The sequence below is a fragment of the Alligator mississippiensis genome, chromosome 1 (genome assembly GCF_030867095.1).
Source record: "Alligator mississippiensis isolate rAllMis1 chromosome 1, rAllMis1, whole genome shotgun sequence".
Taxonomy (NCBI): Eukaryota; Metazoa; Chordata; order Crocodylia; family Alligatoridae; genus Alligator; species Alligator mississippiensis.
The window spans coordinates 344,033,655-344,049,599 of NC_081824.1; the positions used below are offsets into that span (position 1 = coordinate 344,033,655).

The window sequence follows — 15,945 nt, forward strand, 5'->3', positions numbered from 1 at the left end:
TGGAGAGGGAAGGGAAAAGAAAGAAAAAAAACCGCAGTCTCCTGAAGAGGGGGCAGGAGGCAGGAAAAGTTCCCTTCTCTGTCTCCAGAAGGGGGCGGAGGGGGGAGGGGCAGGGAAAAGCCTGCCAAAAAGTCCTCTTCTAAATGGGCTGGGGATGTTGGGGGGTAGAAGACTAGTCCTTCAGGTATTTGAGAGCTGCTATTAAATCCCCTCTCCATCTTCTCTTCTCCATACTAAATAAGCCCAGCTCAGCCTTTCCTAAGTCATGTGCCCCAGCTCCCAAACCATTTTTGTTGCCCTACACTGGACTCTCTCCAATTTGACCGTAACCTTTTTGTAATGGGGGGCCCAAAAGTGAAAACAGTACTCTAGATGTGGCCTCACCAGTGCTGAATAGAGGGGAGAAAAATCATTTCCCTTGATGTGCTAGCAACACTCCTACCAACGCAGCCCGGGATGTCGTTAGCCTTCTTGGCAACAATGCCACATGGTTGGCTCATATTCAGCCCATTCAGCCCTAAGTGCACGACTTTGCACTTGTCCTTGCTGGACCTCAGGAGATTTCTTTTGGCCCAATCCTCCAAAGTGTTTAGGTCCCAGTGAATCCTAGCCCTACCCTCCAGTGTATTTACTACTCCCCCCAGCATGGTGTCATCTGAAAACTTGCTGAGGGTGCACTCTATGCCATCTTCCAGGTCATTGATGAAGACACTGAAAAGCACCGGCCCCAGGACCGACCCCTGGGGCATTCCATTTGATACTGGCTGCCAGCTAAGACATTGAGGCATTGATTACTACCCCTCTAACCTCAATGCTCCAGCCAGTTTTCTATCCACCTTACAGTCCATTCATCCAGCCTGTACTTCCTTAGCTTGCCTGCAAAAATGTTGTGGGAGACCATACAAAAAACCTTGCTAAAGTTAGGAAAGGTAAAAAGTGTGGGGAAAATAGTTTACATGTTTAAGGGTACAGTAGGGAGTTCACTTAATTTACATCATCCCTCCAAAGCAGTTAAGTACTCCACCATGAGATTCTACTATACATTTTCACAGCTTCACTACACAATTAAAGGTGAATGCAGCTTCTGTGGCTTCTTTAGGATTCTTCCACTCCTAGAAATGGGGAGTGTCTGTATATACTGGGCAAGTAGTTCACTTCAGTTCTAGATTCTCTCTGGACATTTGGTTAACCATAAGTCTGTCTGACCCTAACCACAAGGCTTAGAATTTGGGAAGAAATTTTACAGGCCAAACAAGAATAACCTCACCCCAAATTTGTCAGTCAAAATGGGGAACATTACTGGATGAAAAGGTTGTCGTCATACTAATGAACTCAAACCTTACATGTATAACAATAGTGTTATAAAGTAAGCATTTGATCTCTTGGGTCTTTGGGGTTTTTTCTTTTTTTTCCCCCCATTATATTTTAGTAAAGTGTACATATAAAGTATTTCAAAGCACATCTTCATTGAAACAGTATTTCCAGAAACCTAGAATAAAAGGCTGAATGTCTAATTAACTAGAGCATCAGCCGCCTTAATGTTTGAACCAGAAAGTTATGCATGTTTGTAAATTATCAAAAACATCTGAAACATTTGTATTTTGTGATATGAGAACTGAAATAAATCAAATGTAGTTCTCCACTGGCTCGGGAAAGCATTCCAAGAGGGATGTCCTCTGTTCGCTTCCTTACCCTTTTAGTTCATCAGCCAAGCACATGCCAAACTGTTTGGTACCAGTTTCCATGCATCTTCTTATCATTAGCCGATAACGTGGCTCAAAGACATGAAGTGGACAAGGGATGGTAGGAAAGGCCATAGTACACACGAAGATTGGAACATCTTTATTCAAACTGCAAAATACAATGTAAGAAAACCCTGTCAGTCTCCTTTTAGGTAATGCCTTTAGTAAGCACAAGTCAAGACTTCATCTGAGAGGCTGTCTCAGATTCACTGTAAAACAGAATCTGGCAGTAGCCAGCACCAATATTCTGCCACTTTTACAAAATGCTAAAACTTCTAGGACTTTCCCTGTTATTCATGTACTCTGGGCACAATGTCTTTATTCTGTTTTAAGAAAAAAAACACATGCAAAACATGCTCTCAAGTGTGTGCACAGGCAAATGTGTATAATTTGTGCAGAAGTAACAGATATACATCTTTTAGCTGAGAGTTTCCCTAGAATATAATACTATATACCAAGTGTGTCTAACATACGATATCAAGCCTACAGAGATCGGTCATCCAACTCACTTTCTTCCCCAGGGGCCCACTCCTAAGGTTTGCACCTGCTCAGCCTCACACTGCTGTATGAGGAAGTGCTGGCATGACACCTACTGCAGCTTCTGCCTGATTCAGCATTTACCATTGCCAATAGCATGGGAATCAAGATACTCCAGGACAGAGGCAAACAACATGAAATACACTAGGGGCCCTGAATACAAATAAACCTGTTGGTTGCTTGTCATGCCAACACCACCTTCTGCAATGATGGCTCTGGCCACAGTGGCAGGGCTTCTTGCCACAGCTGCCTAAGTCCCTACAACAGCTGGATCTTTGACAGCCAAAGCAGTACTTGCAGTTGGAACAGGTGTGGCTTGCAGGCACGTTCAAGACAGGAAATATGGCCAACAATTAATTTGAACTGGACATCCCTGTTGTATGATATATATATACCTATACACATACCCTTTGAAATGTAAGGTCTGCTTCGAGTTTTTGGTTTGGTTTGGCAACCATCGATCCCTTCAGATCGTGGTGTATGCATGAGAGGTCACCCAGTCCTTTGACGCACATGCCTAGGGAGGAGTAGAGGTTACCCAGATCTTCCATCCCCCATTTAGACCATTGAGACAGAATCCAAAGGCCAGACTGAGTCCAGACGTTTGGTGCCTCCATAGCTGTGGTTGTATAAGCGTCCAGGAATTGAACCCAGGTCTTCTGTGTGGCAGACAAGTATTTTACCACTGAACCATGGGTGGACTCCAGGGAGGGTTTTTAGGATTACAGTTAAGACAGGAACTAAAGGAAACTAAAAAGTTAGTTTTAGGAAACTACAGAACCTTAACATACATTTCAAATTACTCTTCAACTTTTGCTGTAACCTTTTTTATTTGGTTGTATAGCAAGTAAAGACCATCACTGATAGAACATCCAGTATTGCTATTTACAGTGAACCTCCAAAGCACATAAGCTTACCACTTACTTATTTTTCTTCCACTTCCAAATCTGTAATGTCCTTGTTTTGAAAAATAGCTTCAATTACTGTTGCGTATATATCTTCCATCCAATCCTAGCCTCTCCCCTGCTTCATATAAGTCAGCAAGAGATTTAGTGAACCCACGTCACCTTTCACAAAAATGGAAGCCTTTTGCAGTGTAAAGATTAGGAAGCATTGTAAAAAATAACATTTTATAATAGAAAAATTGTAAGAATAAAACTACCTACTTTGATAATTCCTTCATTTCTTCTTCATAAATTTTCTTCCTTTCAGACAATTCCTCAGGCAAGTAACGAACTATAAGTTCTTCTGTAAGGACAGTCTTTTTATAAGTTCTGCTTGCCAAAAACTACAAAGGAGAATTAAACTAAGCATGGCAATTAAAAAAAATATCAGTTATATCTATTTCCCATTCCAAATGTCAACCTAACAGAATAGCTCAGATCTCATACTAAGCCTTTTTTTTCCTGTTCCTTTAAACATTTAAGACTCATTTTGAAATATACCATTCCTTTTACTGTCCATTAATCCTGAAACAATATATTTATTATGGACTGTAAAACATGCAAGAAAAAGCAAATGTTGTTGTCTATTTGGTGCAAAGTATCCAAGGAGATATGAAGTGATTGCCACCTGAGAAGTCTAACTATTATATTTCCCTCCAGCAGAGCATATATTCTCCACAAAAAAATGGTGAAAGTTGCAGAGAATTCCCTATTTGCTATCTTTGTGCCAAAACAGATACTTGCAATTATGGCACTGCAGAGTCACCATCTTTGATTAGGACTGCTCAGCCAAAGAAGTGAAAACACCTTATTTCAAAAGTGAGAAGGTTATAGTAAAAGCACATCCCATCCTCATCTTCTGAATCAGTTTAAGTACATAATAGTGAAAATATTCAATGTGTACGTCAACAATGAGGCACAGCATGACAATACTATACTCCCCTTTACAATGCTCTGTTGTATGTAAAGAAAAAAAAGTTTTGGTTAATAGTAGGGGCTTCCATAAACCACTGCTTTAAACATTTTAATGCAAGAGAGTACACTTACTTCTGATAACTTTTCTTTGCAAAGTGGACAATAAGGGTTATGATCAAGGCAACGCTCGAGGCATTTGAGACAGAATGTATGTCCACAAGGAGTGGTAACAGGCTCATAGAATAACCTGAACAAGGTCGATGGCAAGACACAAAAATGTGTAAATTATTCCAATAAACAAGCAATCTAGATATTAAAAGAAGACAAAAATAAGTTACTAAACTTGACATAAGATTGACACAGAAGGGAAAGTGACATTTCTATTCACTACTCAATTACTATAAAATAAGCTTTGATTTCTAAAATAAATCCATTACATCAACACATTAGAAAAACAAATTCAACCACTCTAATCTGCAAAGCTGAGATGCTTAAACTCAGCCAAAGTACACGAAACAAAAATGTGTTGGGCTCGTTTCAAACCAAGCAATCTTTGCCTATCCTATCAACAGAATCAGATATATGCAGTCATACCTCATACAGAGGGAACATTCAAAGTCAGATGCTTCCACAAGGACTGCTGGTACACCACTTGATGCAGTGGCAATGGAGCTTTCAGGTAAAACAGGGTCATCTAAAAAGTTTTTTAAAATTATATACAATAAACATTCAAGTAAATAGTATTCTGAAACCAGAATAGTGATTCCATACTGATTTTTCATTAGTAACTCTTTATATCTGCTCTCTACTAATTCCCCTATTTCCCCCAAAAGCCTGCTTTTCCATCTCGACTTTTAAATGACATTTTTTTCTGTTTCATAAGGTTAGTTTTAGAAAACTACAGATTTGTTTTTCATCTCTTCCACGTGCCCACAGCCAGGCCATTAGGCATAAATCCAGAGGTTGAACTGCTTACATACATATGAATGTTTGGGAACTTTTGTTTCAGCAATGTTTATAGATTTCTCAATGAGAGTACATAACTTTCAAGCATGAAAAAGAGTTTATAAACCTCTTGCATGGCCTGCTGTGTTAGTAAATTGTTATATAAATTTCCAAGTTTTAAGAATATTAAACACTTCAGGCATGACCTACAACATGCAATTCTAGCTAAGATGGTCAGGCTGAGAGTTTAAGGAATCCTGGCAACAGGTCAGCTGGACCCACAGATCATACTTAAGTCACCCTAAATAGTCTGTGGATATGGGAGACAATTCTTGAGAAAAGCATAAATGCCTCAAAAACAGACTGGACAATGTCTTGACTCCCAGTTTTTAGCTTTTCTAAACTCCAGCTCCTTACCCTCTTCTGGAAAAACCAAATAGGTGAGATATGAAAAGCTAAATATTTGTTAAAACAAAAGGAACTTTTGTTACAGGATAATTTGTCATGAGTCTTCTGCAACTTTTACTTGATATAAACCAAACAGAGTGGGTAGTATCACTGTTTTGTGGTCTATAAATTAACTGTAATTACAGAAAACCCCTTATCTTGACCCTATATTTTGAGTGCTAGGTCTCTAAACAATAGCAGGAGCCTAAATTTGCTGCTCAGCAAAAAATTACATGGGGTCAGGGTCTCATGTGAAAGAAATTAATGGTTAAGTGTGAAATGTGATCTCTGGCCCTTAGGTTGAAAGTAGAGGAGGATCAGATTTCCCCATTCTGTTTACTGCCTGGGCTTGCAGTTCACAAGCTACTGTCAAAGAGTTCTCTCTCTAACAGGAGAGAGAACTCTGCAGAGCGGAGTGGCAAGGTAGGGAAATTGGTTGAACATTTCTGGAAGACACTGGCATTTACCGTGTTTTACATAATTCTGAGGCAGAAGTCATATTTACCAGGTGTGGAAGAGAAAAAAAAAAAAGTATTATGGGATTTCAGGGACTCCCATTAACCAGTTATTACAATACAAGACAGTATTACAAAACAGTTATTACAATACAAGACGGTACAATACTGCCTTCAGCATTTTTTCACAACACCACATTCTTTAGAAGTCTTTGTTTTTGAAAATCATACCAAGTGCTTGCATACCTATCAAAATGCCAGAAAGGGTGGGACTGTTCTCTTTAAATAGGATCTTTGTTTTCTTGGGAAAATAGTTTTATACGACTGCTTTTGGATGCAGATTAGTTTCCTTGTTTATTTCATTTAGACAGATACTAAAGGTTATTTGTACCTCAGAGGCAAAATAACTGTCACCTGCAGTACAACTCATAAGCCATTGGTGGTATGAACATTAAAAGTGTTCTATTGGAGATGAAAATATAAGTTCACTGAATGAATCAATATTGGTCTTGAAGAACATTCAAACATTAATAATGTTTGAACAACGAAAGGCTTTAATAGCCTTCAGCTCCATTTGCTGGAGGGAAAAACAAGAATAACAAGTTATCTAAAGTTCTTCTGTAGATTTCCTTACCGACTCAGGCATTTAAAGCCCATGAATATGTACTGTATCACCAGAGAGTATTTAATCTACAAATAAAATACTAGTTCTTTTTACATGATAGAAGTGCTGAAGAACCCCCATTAAGCTACAAGACGGACCTTTTTTAGTAATCTTGTTAGGAACATCCAAACTTTGCAAATCCTTCAAATCACTGGACAGTTTTCTTTTTAAATTATCCCCAGGTAAGCTGGAGAGAATTGCTCCCAAGGACTTCTTATCGTCTTCACAATACAGATCCAGGACAGGATGTGAGGCAGACAAATCAGTGCTTCGAAGGAAGTCAGACTCCTGGGACGGTGTTTTTAACCTGAATACAGTATCCTAAACCAAAATACAAGCTAGAGTCAGGCAGAAGCTTTTCTCTGACTACTTCTCTGCGTTAATTTTTCCAATGATCATTTCCATACTAAAGGAAAGATGGCAATGCTGTGGTAGCAACCAATCTAGGCCAAACCTACATGCTCAAATGGTTGAAAAGTTATAGGATTATTCATTTCATCCTAGTTCTTTTTCTTTTCCAACAGAACCCACCCCACCCTCTTATCTCATGCACTCTCACAGTGCATGGACTACAACACAAAAACACCAGATTTTCATTGCAAGAGATATTATCCTTTTCCTATATTCCCCATTTTATTTGTTTCCCTCAGAGAAGGAGCAAATCTAAATGGAATTCATATCTCACCCTCCGCCCCCCCCCCGCCCTCCCAGTTCATCTTCATGTCATCTCAGAGAGTTAGAAAAGAAAGGTAAATTTGCAATTACTATGTTTCTATGTCATGCTAATATTTAAGTACATGCAACGACCATTCATGTCAGGTAAATCAGACAAACATTACACATTTTCACGCATTAGTTTGGGATTTATGTCAAATATTTTATTCTTTACCTTTGAACACCCAGCACTAGAGCCATCCTCAACAGTAGATTGTGCGTTTATGCTGCTTAAAAATACAGGTTTCAACCTTGTATTGGATGGCCGATTGCAAAAAGGTGCTGCGAGGCTATCATGCACATTTTCAAAGGCTGGGAAGAACATCTCACACATTATCTAATCAATTAAAAGAATAAGAATTGAAAGATAAGCCTATTTCAATAACTGTGTTGCTTAGGGCACTGAATTCCTTTATCTTCTACAGGCTAATAACCTAGCACCCACCTACCATTCTTCTATAAGCAAACTCCTTACATACCAGTTTCCTATGCTCCTTTATTTCACAGGAATTTCTTTCCCTCAGCTCCCCAGCGTGCCAAAGGGTCTGTAGGTCTCCAGTGCTTTCCTGGGCAGAGTTTGTTTCCTTATTCTTCATCTTCACTCCGTGACCCTTTATCCCTTGCAATTATTCTACTATTCCCACATTCAGCAGCAGCTCCGTTTTTCCAAACCTCAAGCAGGTTACTTCCTCTTTAAAATCAAGTCCACCTCCCTTCCCCTTCACCAAAAATTTCAGTCCCTTTGTGACCCTCCTATCAGCTGCCTGTTTACATACTACCCTGTCCCATCACTTACCCTCCCTCCAACATCCTCTTCCCTATTCCTAAAACCCTCATTCTGAAGATCTTTCCTCTAGAAGCCAAACTAAACTGGCCACAGGTTCCCAAATAAGTAAAGCTGATGCTTCACATATGCAGAGAGTACGGGAAGAAAGGATTCCTTTGCTTGCAGCACAAGCCTCAGTACATATTGCTGCCTTCCTAAAAATTTCTTCTGCGACTGGGCGTTTGGTGCTGGGCATATCACAAGAAATTAGAGGTTGTACCCACAGAGGACCAACATATTTCTTGAATTTGGAGATATAGTGCAAGTTGTAGTTTCTTCTGTGACTCAGCACTGCACAATGTGGTGCTGGGAAGTTTTAGCTGATAGTTTACTAAATGAATGGCTGGTTGGAATGTGGAAGTTTTCTTTGTGAAAAGAACCTTCCTTAACAGTGGAGTACAAGGGGGACAAAAAGGTACATTTTTTCATATGCAGACTACAAAGCAACTGTACCTTTTGAGCTTCTTTCTTCATTGAGTTCCATTCAGGATTTAAGGCAACACAATAAAGGAACTCCTTCAATGCTTCCTCAGTCCTCCCCAATCCATAAAGAGCTTTTGCTTTCACATAATGACCCTGTTCATGCAAAGAATGTGTCTTAAGTTTCATATTTTTCAAAGAAGCAAACTGCAACAAGAAACCAACAAACTGTGTTATGATTTCCTGAAAACTCATCTCATTTGGCAGGTAAAGAGAAGCCAGAATTGTAGATGAAGATTGTGTGTAAAGTTTCCCTTATCTACTCAATCTGCACTGCCTGTTGTCAAAAAAACAAACAAACACTACCTGTTTCAAAGCTACCTGTTTAACTTTCACAATTTCTCTTCCCTTATTCTACTAGTGTCTCTCTTTTTCGTTTCACCAACCCCAAAAAAGTTCTTTAAACAAATGGAAACAGAGCATCTTCCACGTTTTCTTGATTTTCCTCTTGCTTTCATTCCCTCAAAAAAAAGTTATTCAGCTAATATAAGAGGGCTGGGGGCATCAGCCTCTTTGCCCATCAAGGCTACTCCACGTTTTGGTCACAGGATAAATTTAGAGAATGGGGTATCCTAGATCTCCCATGGGGCCCAAGTAACAAGAGACTGAATTATTTCACATACCAACACGATTTTAGCAGCAGTGAAACTGCATGGAAAAAGTAGTGGGGTGGGGTAGATTGAAGGAGCAGAAGATTCCAGATATAGGACATTCTCACTTCAGCTGGGAGTCTTGCCAGGACAGAGATGGTTTGTCACTTATTTTGGTTGGCTGAATGAGAGACCAGCATATCATAATTTTAGGAAAATTAATCTACGCTTACCTGAAATTTCCTTTCTTCAGGTACTAATGTCCATGGACCTGTTATAACAACTACTTCAACCAGCTTGCAGTTTGGGGGCAAAACCAGACTTATCAGTCATTGGCAGCTAGGGGCTATTCCATCTTCTTAAAAGTTCCCATCAGCTAAGAATTTCCCACAGCCAGAATAATTCAAATCTCCTTTCATAAACTGCAAATTGTTTTCCCTTAGAACATAGTTAACACAATCTCCTATGGCAAATCATGCTGAATTTGAACCAGATAACCCAAATCCTCATATAGCAATTTTCACCAGTGTTCATCATCAACATTAGATTTGTAACCTTATTACTTAAAGATAGGAGGCTTTAAAATGAGTGTGGAATGATTGTATTCATCTTCATACTAAGGTGTACAGATGTTACCATGAAATTTCCACAGCTGGACACCTTCAAGGAGACAAGCAGAATCATTCTTCAAATGTGGACATCTAAAATACATCATATTGTATATAATACATTGTATATAATAGTACTTAATGGAAGACTGAGTAAATAAGGCTCCTTGAGATCCTTTCAAGGGTGATGCTGGCTGCCATACAATGTTAGCACTATTAAGTGTGCAAACATACATCACAAAACGAAATCAGAGATTTAAAATAGAAATCCAGCGTTAAAAACATTTTGACCTATCATAGTTTTCCTGAGTTTTCTGCAATAAAAAAGACTGCTTTATTTTCTGTAGTCCAAAAATGAGTAAAAACTAAGAGCTGTTATTTCCCAGTGGGTGCCTTGAGCCCAAAGAGGCTGAGTACCACTATACAAAGGCGTGGAGAAGACCTCTGCCAAAAGAAAGAAAAAAGGACATTGGTTAAGACTAGATAACCCAATACATGGAATCGGGTGTTCTAAAAAGCCATCTAGTAAAACTCAATGCTATCTGGGTATCACTAGAAAATTTCCCATGTGCAAATAGTCATCGAGACTGGAGTGTGTAGATACTGGAAAGGGTACTCTAAGGCTAAGTTGTAGAACTATTCAGGAAGGAGTTCAATCTGGGTAGTAAAGCAAGCAGCAGAATAAGGCTCTAAAATGTCCTTATTAAGGCATCAATATTTTGGAATTTTCAAGAGAGACTCCAAACATGACAAGAAAAATATACTAACATGACTGCACCTTTTTTACAGACACTTATATGCCCATAGCAAAAAACTGTTCCAGAAAACTCAACACTATTTATTTTACTAGTTTGATGTGGTAAATCAAGATTATAGGCATTGCAACCACGGAGACATAGTTTTGTTAGCTTTTTTTCTGGGGTCCAGAAAATACACTTTATTCAGGTATTCATTTTAAACCCTTCTAGCCCTGGCTGGAGGACTAGTTTTGTGAGATGGTTAATCAGAAGATCTAATATTAGACAAAATCAGGCCTGACAGCCATATCCTCTCCAGGTAGGTATGACCAGTATCACTGCTGCTCTCGACCTGGCACTGTTCTGGAGACCAATGTGAATAAGACTGGAAGACCTAACAAAGATTTTGCCAAAATTTGGAGAACAGGTTGTGGCACAGTCTCACACACAAACGCTGCAAGTATTATTTAGCATTTTCTATGCACTGTTCAACAAATGAGATTTCTGGATATAGGAGTTGGTCTGGCAAATCCAACTTCTATCATGCAAGTCAGGGTTCCTCTCTCTTGGTGGTCACTGAACATGGAAATAGGAACCTTTTCCATAAATCAAGACATGAGAATTTCTCTCTCTTTAAGATGTGGGTTTTTTGTATCATAAAAATCCTTTCCTGATAAGCTGATTCTCCCAACCAGAAAAGGTCTCTTTTCCATAGTAGCACTGCTCAGGCACTTAAGTAAATCATTACAGTATCACTGGTGAATGCTGTACTTTTTCTGAGGCAGACAAGGTTCCTTGGGTACTTTTCCTGATACATGTTTCCTGAAAGATGGATACCTTTAGAAGAAAGAATTCTATGCTGACCACACACAAGAGCAGAAAATATACAACTCTGCCACTGGATCACAAAAATGTCTATCATTAAAGACAGTGAGATGCAAATAGCATACCTAGGATCACTTTATAACCATCATATGAACTCTGCATCAATGAAATACACATGATATAGCAACCGGCTCCAAAAAGAACTGGATCTTTAGTTTGTAACACTATGGAAAACAAGTGGTGTGAATCTTCATTTTCTGTTAATATTCTTCCAAGATGAGACTACAGGAAACAGTATGATCCATTTCCCTAGCACTAGCATCTGCTTGCCCAAAATCCAAGATGCTCTAGGACTCAAGTCACTGTACTTATTTAAAACTCTCTCTCTGTACAAAACTGTGACCAGAAAAAAGTATCCAAGAAAAATAAATTAATTTCTTACTTCAATGGAGGCAGGGCTGTTGTTCTCATGATTTGAAGAGAGGTCTTGGAAGGATATGCAAGATTAAGTGGTAGTGACTAAAATTTAGTCTACTAAAGAAACAACTATCCATCTTCAAAATTCAAGAGTTTTTTGAGGACAGCAAAATGAGAATGTCCTGAAAGCAAGACTCAAATAGGAACTTATCTCTCAGGCTACGAACAGGACAGGGAGTGGACTGCAATGATCCATTCTACTGTAAATTAATTCTCCTGCCCTCTATATGCGACCTTTCCATGGGCTGCCAAACTTGAAATGTCAAAAAGCTTTCCCTGAAATTACTGCACAAATCCTTAGGTTTTCCCACTCTGGGCAATGTCCAGTGACCTCACTTGATCAAATGTGTAAGTACTTACAAAGTAAGAGAAACTGCCATCAACTGGGGGATTTAACTTTAGGTAGAGCTGGCTGCGCACTCAGAAAGAAGCTTTGAGGCAACACAGGGAGCTACTGCCCCAGCACATATTCTCTTATTGCTTCCAAAGAGGTATTGTACTACTTCCACTGTACTTCAGGCTGCTTCAGGTTGCCATCATATATATCAGTGGAGCACAACCTTTTAGAGCAGCAGACTAGGTGCCTTGCAACCTGACTGCACTGCAGACTACCGCTCCCCTCTAGCAGGGGATAATGGGAAGGGAAGTAGGGATATTTTAAAAATTACTTGTTTAACCTTCTCTAAGTACATCATTTAAATGGTTAACCAATAACACAGCACCTCAGATAAAGCTGCTGCTAGGAGCCGCTCCAGGGGCCCTTTGACAGGGTGGAGGAGGTGGTGACAAGCCCAGCCAGACAACACAGGCCATGTGAAACCCTGCACTGGGAGGGAGTGAGCAGGTACCTGTGAACCAGCAGCTAACTGCTTAATTGATAAGTCATTAGGCCACCCACTGTTTTCATCTTTAACCTCATATGGATACTATTGGTTACTGCTAGTCAACTGCTGTGGGTACTACAGGTTACTAGTTAAATCGCTATGGATACTAGTCTCCCTCACCACTCACTCTTGCGTACCCTGTCACCTACCAGTTTTTGCTAGGGCACTGTGTGGGCTTCCCTTCCCCCGCTTCCCTACCAGACTGTGCCCTGCCCCTCACTAAACAAAACCGATAAGCTAGATAAGTTAACCAGGTATCATATCACTGCAATTATCGGTTAAACACTTTTTACATCCCTAGAGGGAAGTGGCTATGTCAGAGGGAAGGGAGGGAGAGAAGAGAATTTACTTCTGGCTGCAGATGGAGGTCAGTGGCACAGTGCAGGACAGGGAAAGGGACATGTAGTGCCAAGTTCCTTGCCACTGTTCCCTTTTGCCGCAGGCCAGATCCAGTCACTTTGGATGCTAATCTGGCCTTAGGTTAAGCACCACTCATCTATATTCCTTTCTAAAGAATCTTATTTCCACAGAAGTAAAATGTAGCCATATGATATATCTAGGAACTAGATAACCACATCATTAAACCACACTGCTAATATACAGATTTATAATTAAGTTTGGAATTCTCAGAAGCAGCAGCTTTGCAGCAGGGAAGGCTGGCTGAAATCCTGTAGGAGTCAGAGGAAATTTCCACAAGCAGGATATCCCCCTGATATCAGTAGCCGAACAGGCCTGGTTCTGCCCCTAGAATTACTTTTTTTTTTTTTTTTTTAAACAATCATAGACATTAGCACAAAAAAAGGCCAATAACAATATACACCACAGACATTTTTATGCATTAGTACAGATATAGGATTCATCCATGCTTGTTTTAGGCATAATTGAAGCTTTTATTAGAAGTTTCTACCCCTGGGGGTTATCAAAATCTCCTTCCATAAACTAGTTTGCAAAGCTCTGGCCTTACCACATGAAAAAACCCTGAAGTTTGATAAGAAGCATTACTTTTGTTCTATGCAGCATGCAAGGGTTGTACCTTTGGCCAGAGAGGTTTGTTTCGGCAGACTACATCTGCATCATGAAGAGCTTGCTGGTAGTTTTGCATTGATGTATACAGTTCTGATCGCTGGGCTATTAACGAACATTTGCAGGGAGCTGGAAAATAAAAATGATATTAAGAATTCCAGTGTATGGATACCTAGCGTGTATTAGATAGAAATAATCTAACATAATTTAAACCCAAATAGGTCAAAAATCTTTGAAACAACAAAATCTGATGCATGTCCTTACCTATTTGAATAAACAATAAATAAATAAATAAATAAAGCATAGTGTTGATGTGGCCAACTTATTTTTATTTTAAATGTTCCGAATGTTTCTTGAGATTATGAATACATAGCAAATAACATCCACCTGCTACACTTATCTGTTCTATATTTTGATTACAAGTTTTATTTTGTTCAAGTGGTTTCATCTGAAGTGCATATCCCACTTACAGGACATTATAGGTAAGTGTGGGGAAAAGAAAATCAAATAAGCAACACTGTAGGATTTAAATGTCAAGATGAAAGCAGCAAGTAACCTGATGTCCGATTCACTGCCTAATGTCATAATTCACTATGAAAGCACGCAGGTAAGACATCCCAAGCTTTATGCCCATTTGCCAATGTATCCTTGCCATCCTATGTACTTCCCCATGACCAGTACATAGTCTGCGATGAACAGGATTTTAGCCAGTTGGCCTCCAAAGCCTTGTATATTTCTATGACTACTCATTTACAAACCCTTGAAATACACTATTATAAATATTTTCAATACCATAATCAGCCTGGGCTCTGCTGCTGCTTAGTGAAACCAACATTCCCATGTTTTACCAAACAGTGGAGTTATCAGGACTTCTGGATTCAGAAAGACAGCTCTAGAGCAACATGTGAGGACACCCCAGACCTTCAGAGCCCTCATTATATCCAAAGCTCTCAAGATTGCCAGTTTCACATCAGCAAGACCAGCAGCCCTGCACAGCTTCGGAAGATAACCAGAAGCAATCCCCCAGAGGTCTGCTGGCATCCTGCTTACACTTGAAGGAACAGCATTAACTTGTTCAAGAGCAAGTGCATTGTGCTTGCTTAATTTGTTACTGATTTAAGTTTCAAAATCTCTCAGTGTCCTAGCAGGGATAACGAAACAAACCAGGTAAGTCTCTAATTGGATCTAATTTGTACATTTTGCAGATAGAGGTCTGCCATTTGTATGTGTCATGTGCAATTAGAATTTTCAATGACTGCCAATAATTGCAATAATTGCTACAGTGTTTTGGGTTTTGGGGGGTTGTTTTTTTTTGTTTTTTGTTTTGTTTTGTTTTTTAGATATTACATATTACCCAAGCCCTGGATTACACAGAAACTCTGGGTTTCCATAATCCCTTAGGGTTTTTTTTGTCTGCCACTTTTTGATGAAGCCACCTAATCATTCAAACCATATTCCCAACACATGAATGCAACTGAAATAATATCAGTAACTCACAAGGTCAAATCTCTTAGGCACTGGATATTTAAATTCTGCACAAGTCAAGAGACTATTAAGTGAGTTAATTTAAAGAAAAAGCCATTAGCAGTGACCTAAATTAATTTACTGTTACATACCGAGTTCTGAGCAAAACCCAATATGAAATTCAAAGCTTTTCATGGATTTAATATTTTCTCATGTATTTTATTAACTCTCCACATAATGCTAAAAGCCCAGCTACAGCTGGTCAAACTGACAGACCTAATTCCATTGCTTGCCACTAAAGTTGAATGTAGAAAAGGTTAAAAAATGAATAATAATTACAAAAGATGATGGATTTTTACAAATAGATGCTTATTAAGACTTGCTAAAAGCAGCAAGTAGAAGTGGGCCAGTTACAGGACTACAACTTTTGACTACATGCCAGAGATGCTAAAATTTAGTTGCTGTTGTCTAGACCACAAGAAACTGTTTTTATTGCTGTACTGAGCATCACAAAACTACTTTCAGCCTACATATAAAAAAGAAAAAGTTAAAGGGTTTTTTTTGTACTCCTATACCTGTCTCAAGCTTAAAATGACATGTAGAAGAGTAGGAATAGGTTTCACAACTTGCTATATGAGTTCCAAGGTAGGAAATTGGCTCCAGAAGGT

The 15,945-nt window shown here is 39.2% G+C and overlaps 1 protein-coding gene across 4 annotated transcripts in view; it reads right to left on the minus strand.

Moving 5' to 3' along the window:
• Positions 1–15,945, minus strand: part of LONRF2 (LON peptidase N-terminal domain and ring finger 2) — a 74,273-nt gene that overhangs the window by 20,082 nt on the left and 38,246 nt on the right. For 3 of the 4 annotated variants that reach the window (XR_009459164.1, XM_014600412.3, XM_059720994.1), the window contains exons 2-9: positions 13,824–13,942; positions 8,643–8,765; positions 7,539–7,700; positions 6,748–6,970; positions 4,733–4,832; positions 4,271–4,385; positions 3,446–3,567; positions 1,693–1,851 (exon numbers count right to left, since the gene is read on the minus strand). Coding sequence is in view for 3 of the 4 variants with exons in the window: in XM_014600412.3 (XP_014455898.3) it covers positions 1,693–1,851; positions 3,446–3,567; positions 4,271–4,385; positions 4,733–4,832; positions 6,748–6,970; positions 7,539–7,700; positions 8,643–8,765; positions 13,824–13,942 (1,123 nt within the window). In the remaining variant the exon portion in view is untranslated. The remainder of the gene's footprint in view (positions 1–1,692; positions 1,852–3,445; positions 3,568–4,270; positions 4,386–4,732; positions 4,833–6,747; positions 6,971–7,538; positions 7,701–8,642; positions 8,766–13,823; positions 13,943–15,945) is intronic. The other variant, XM_059720993.1, reaches the window with a different exon arrangement.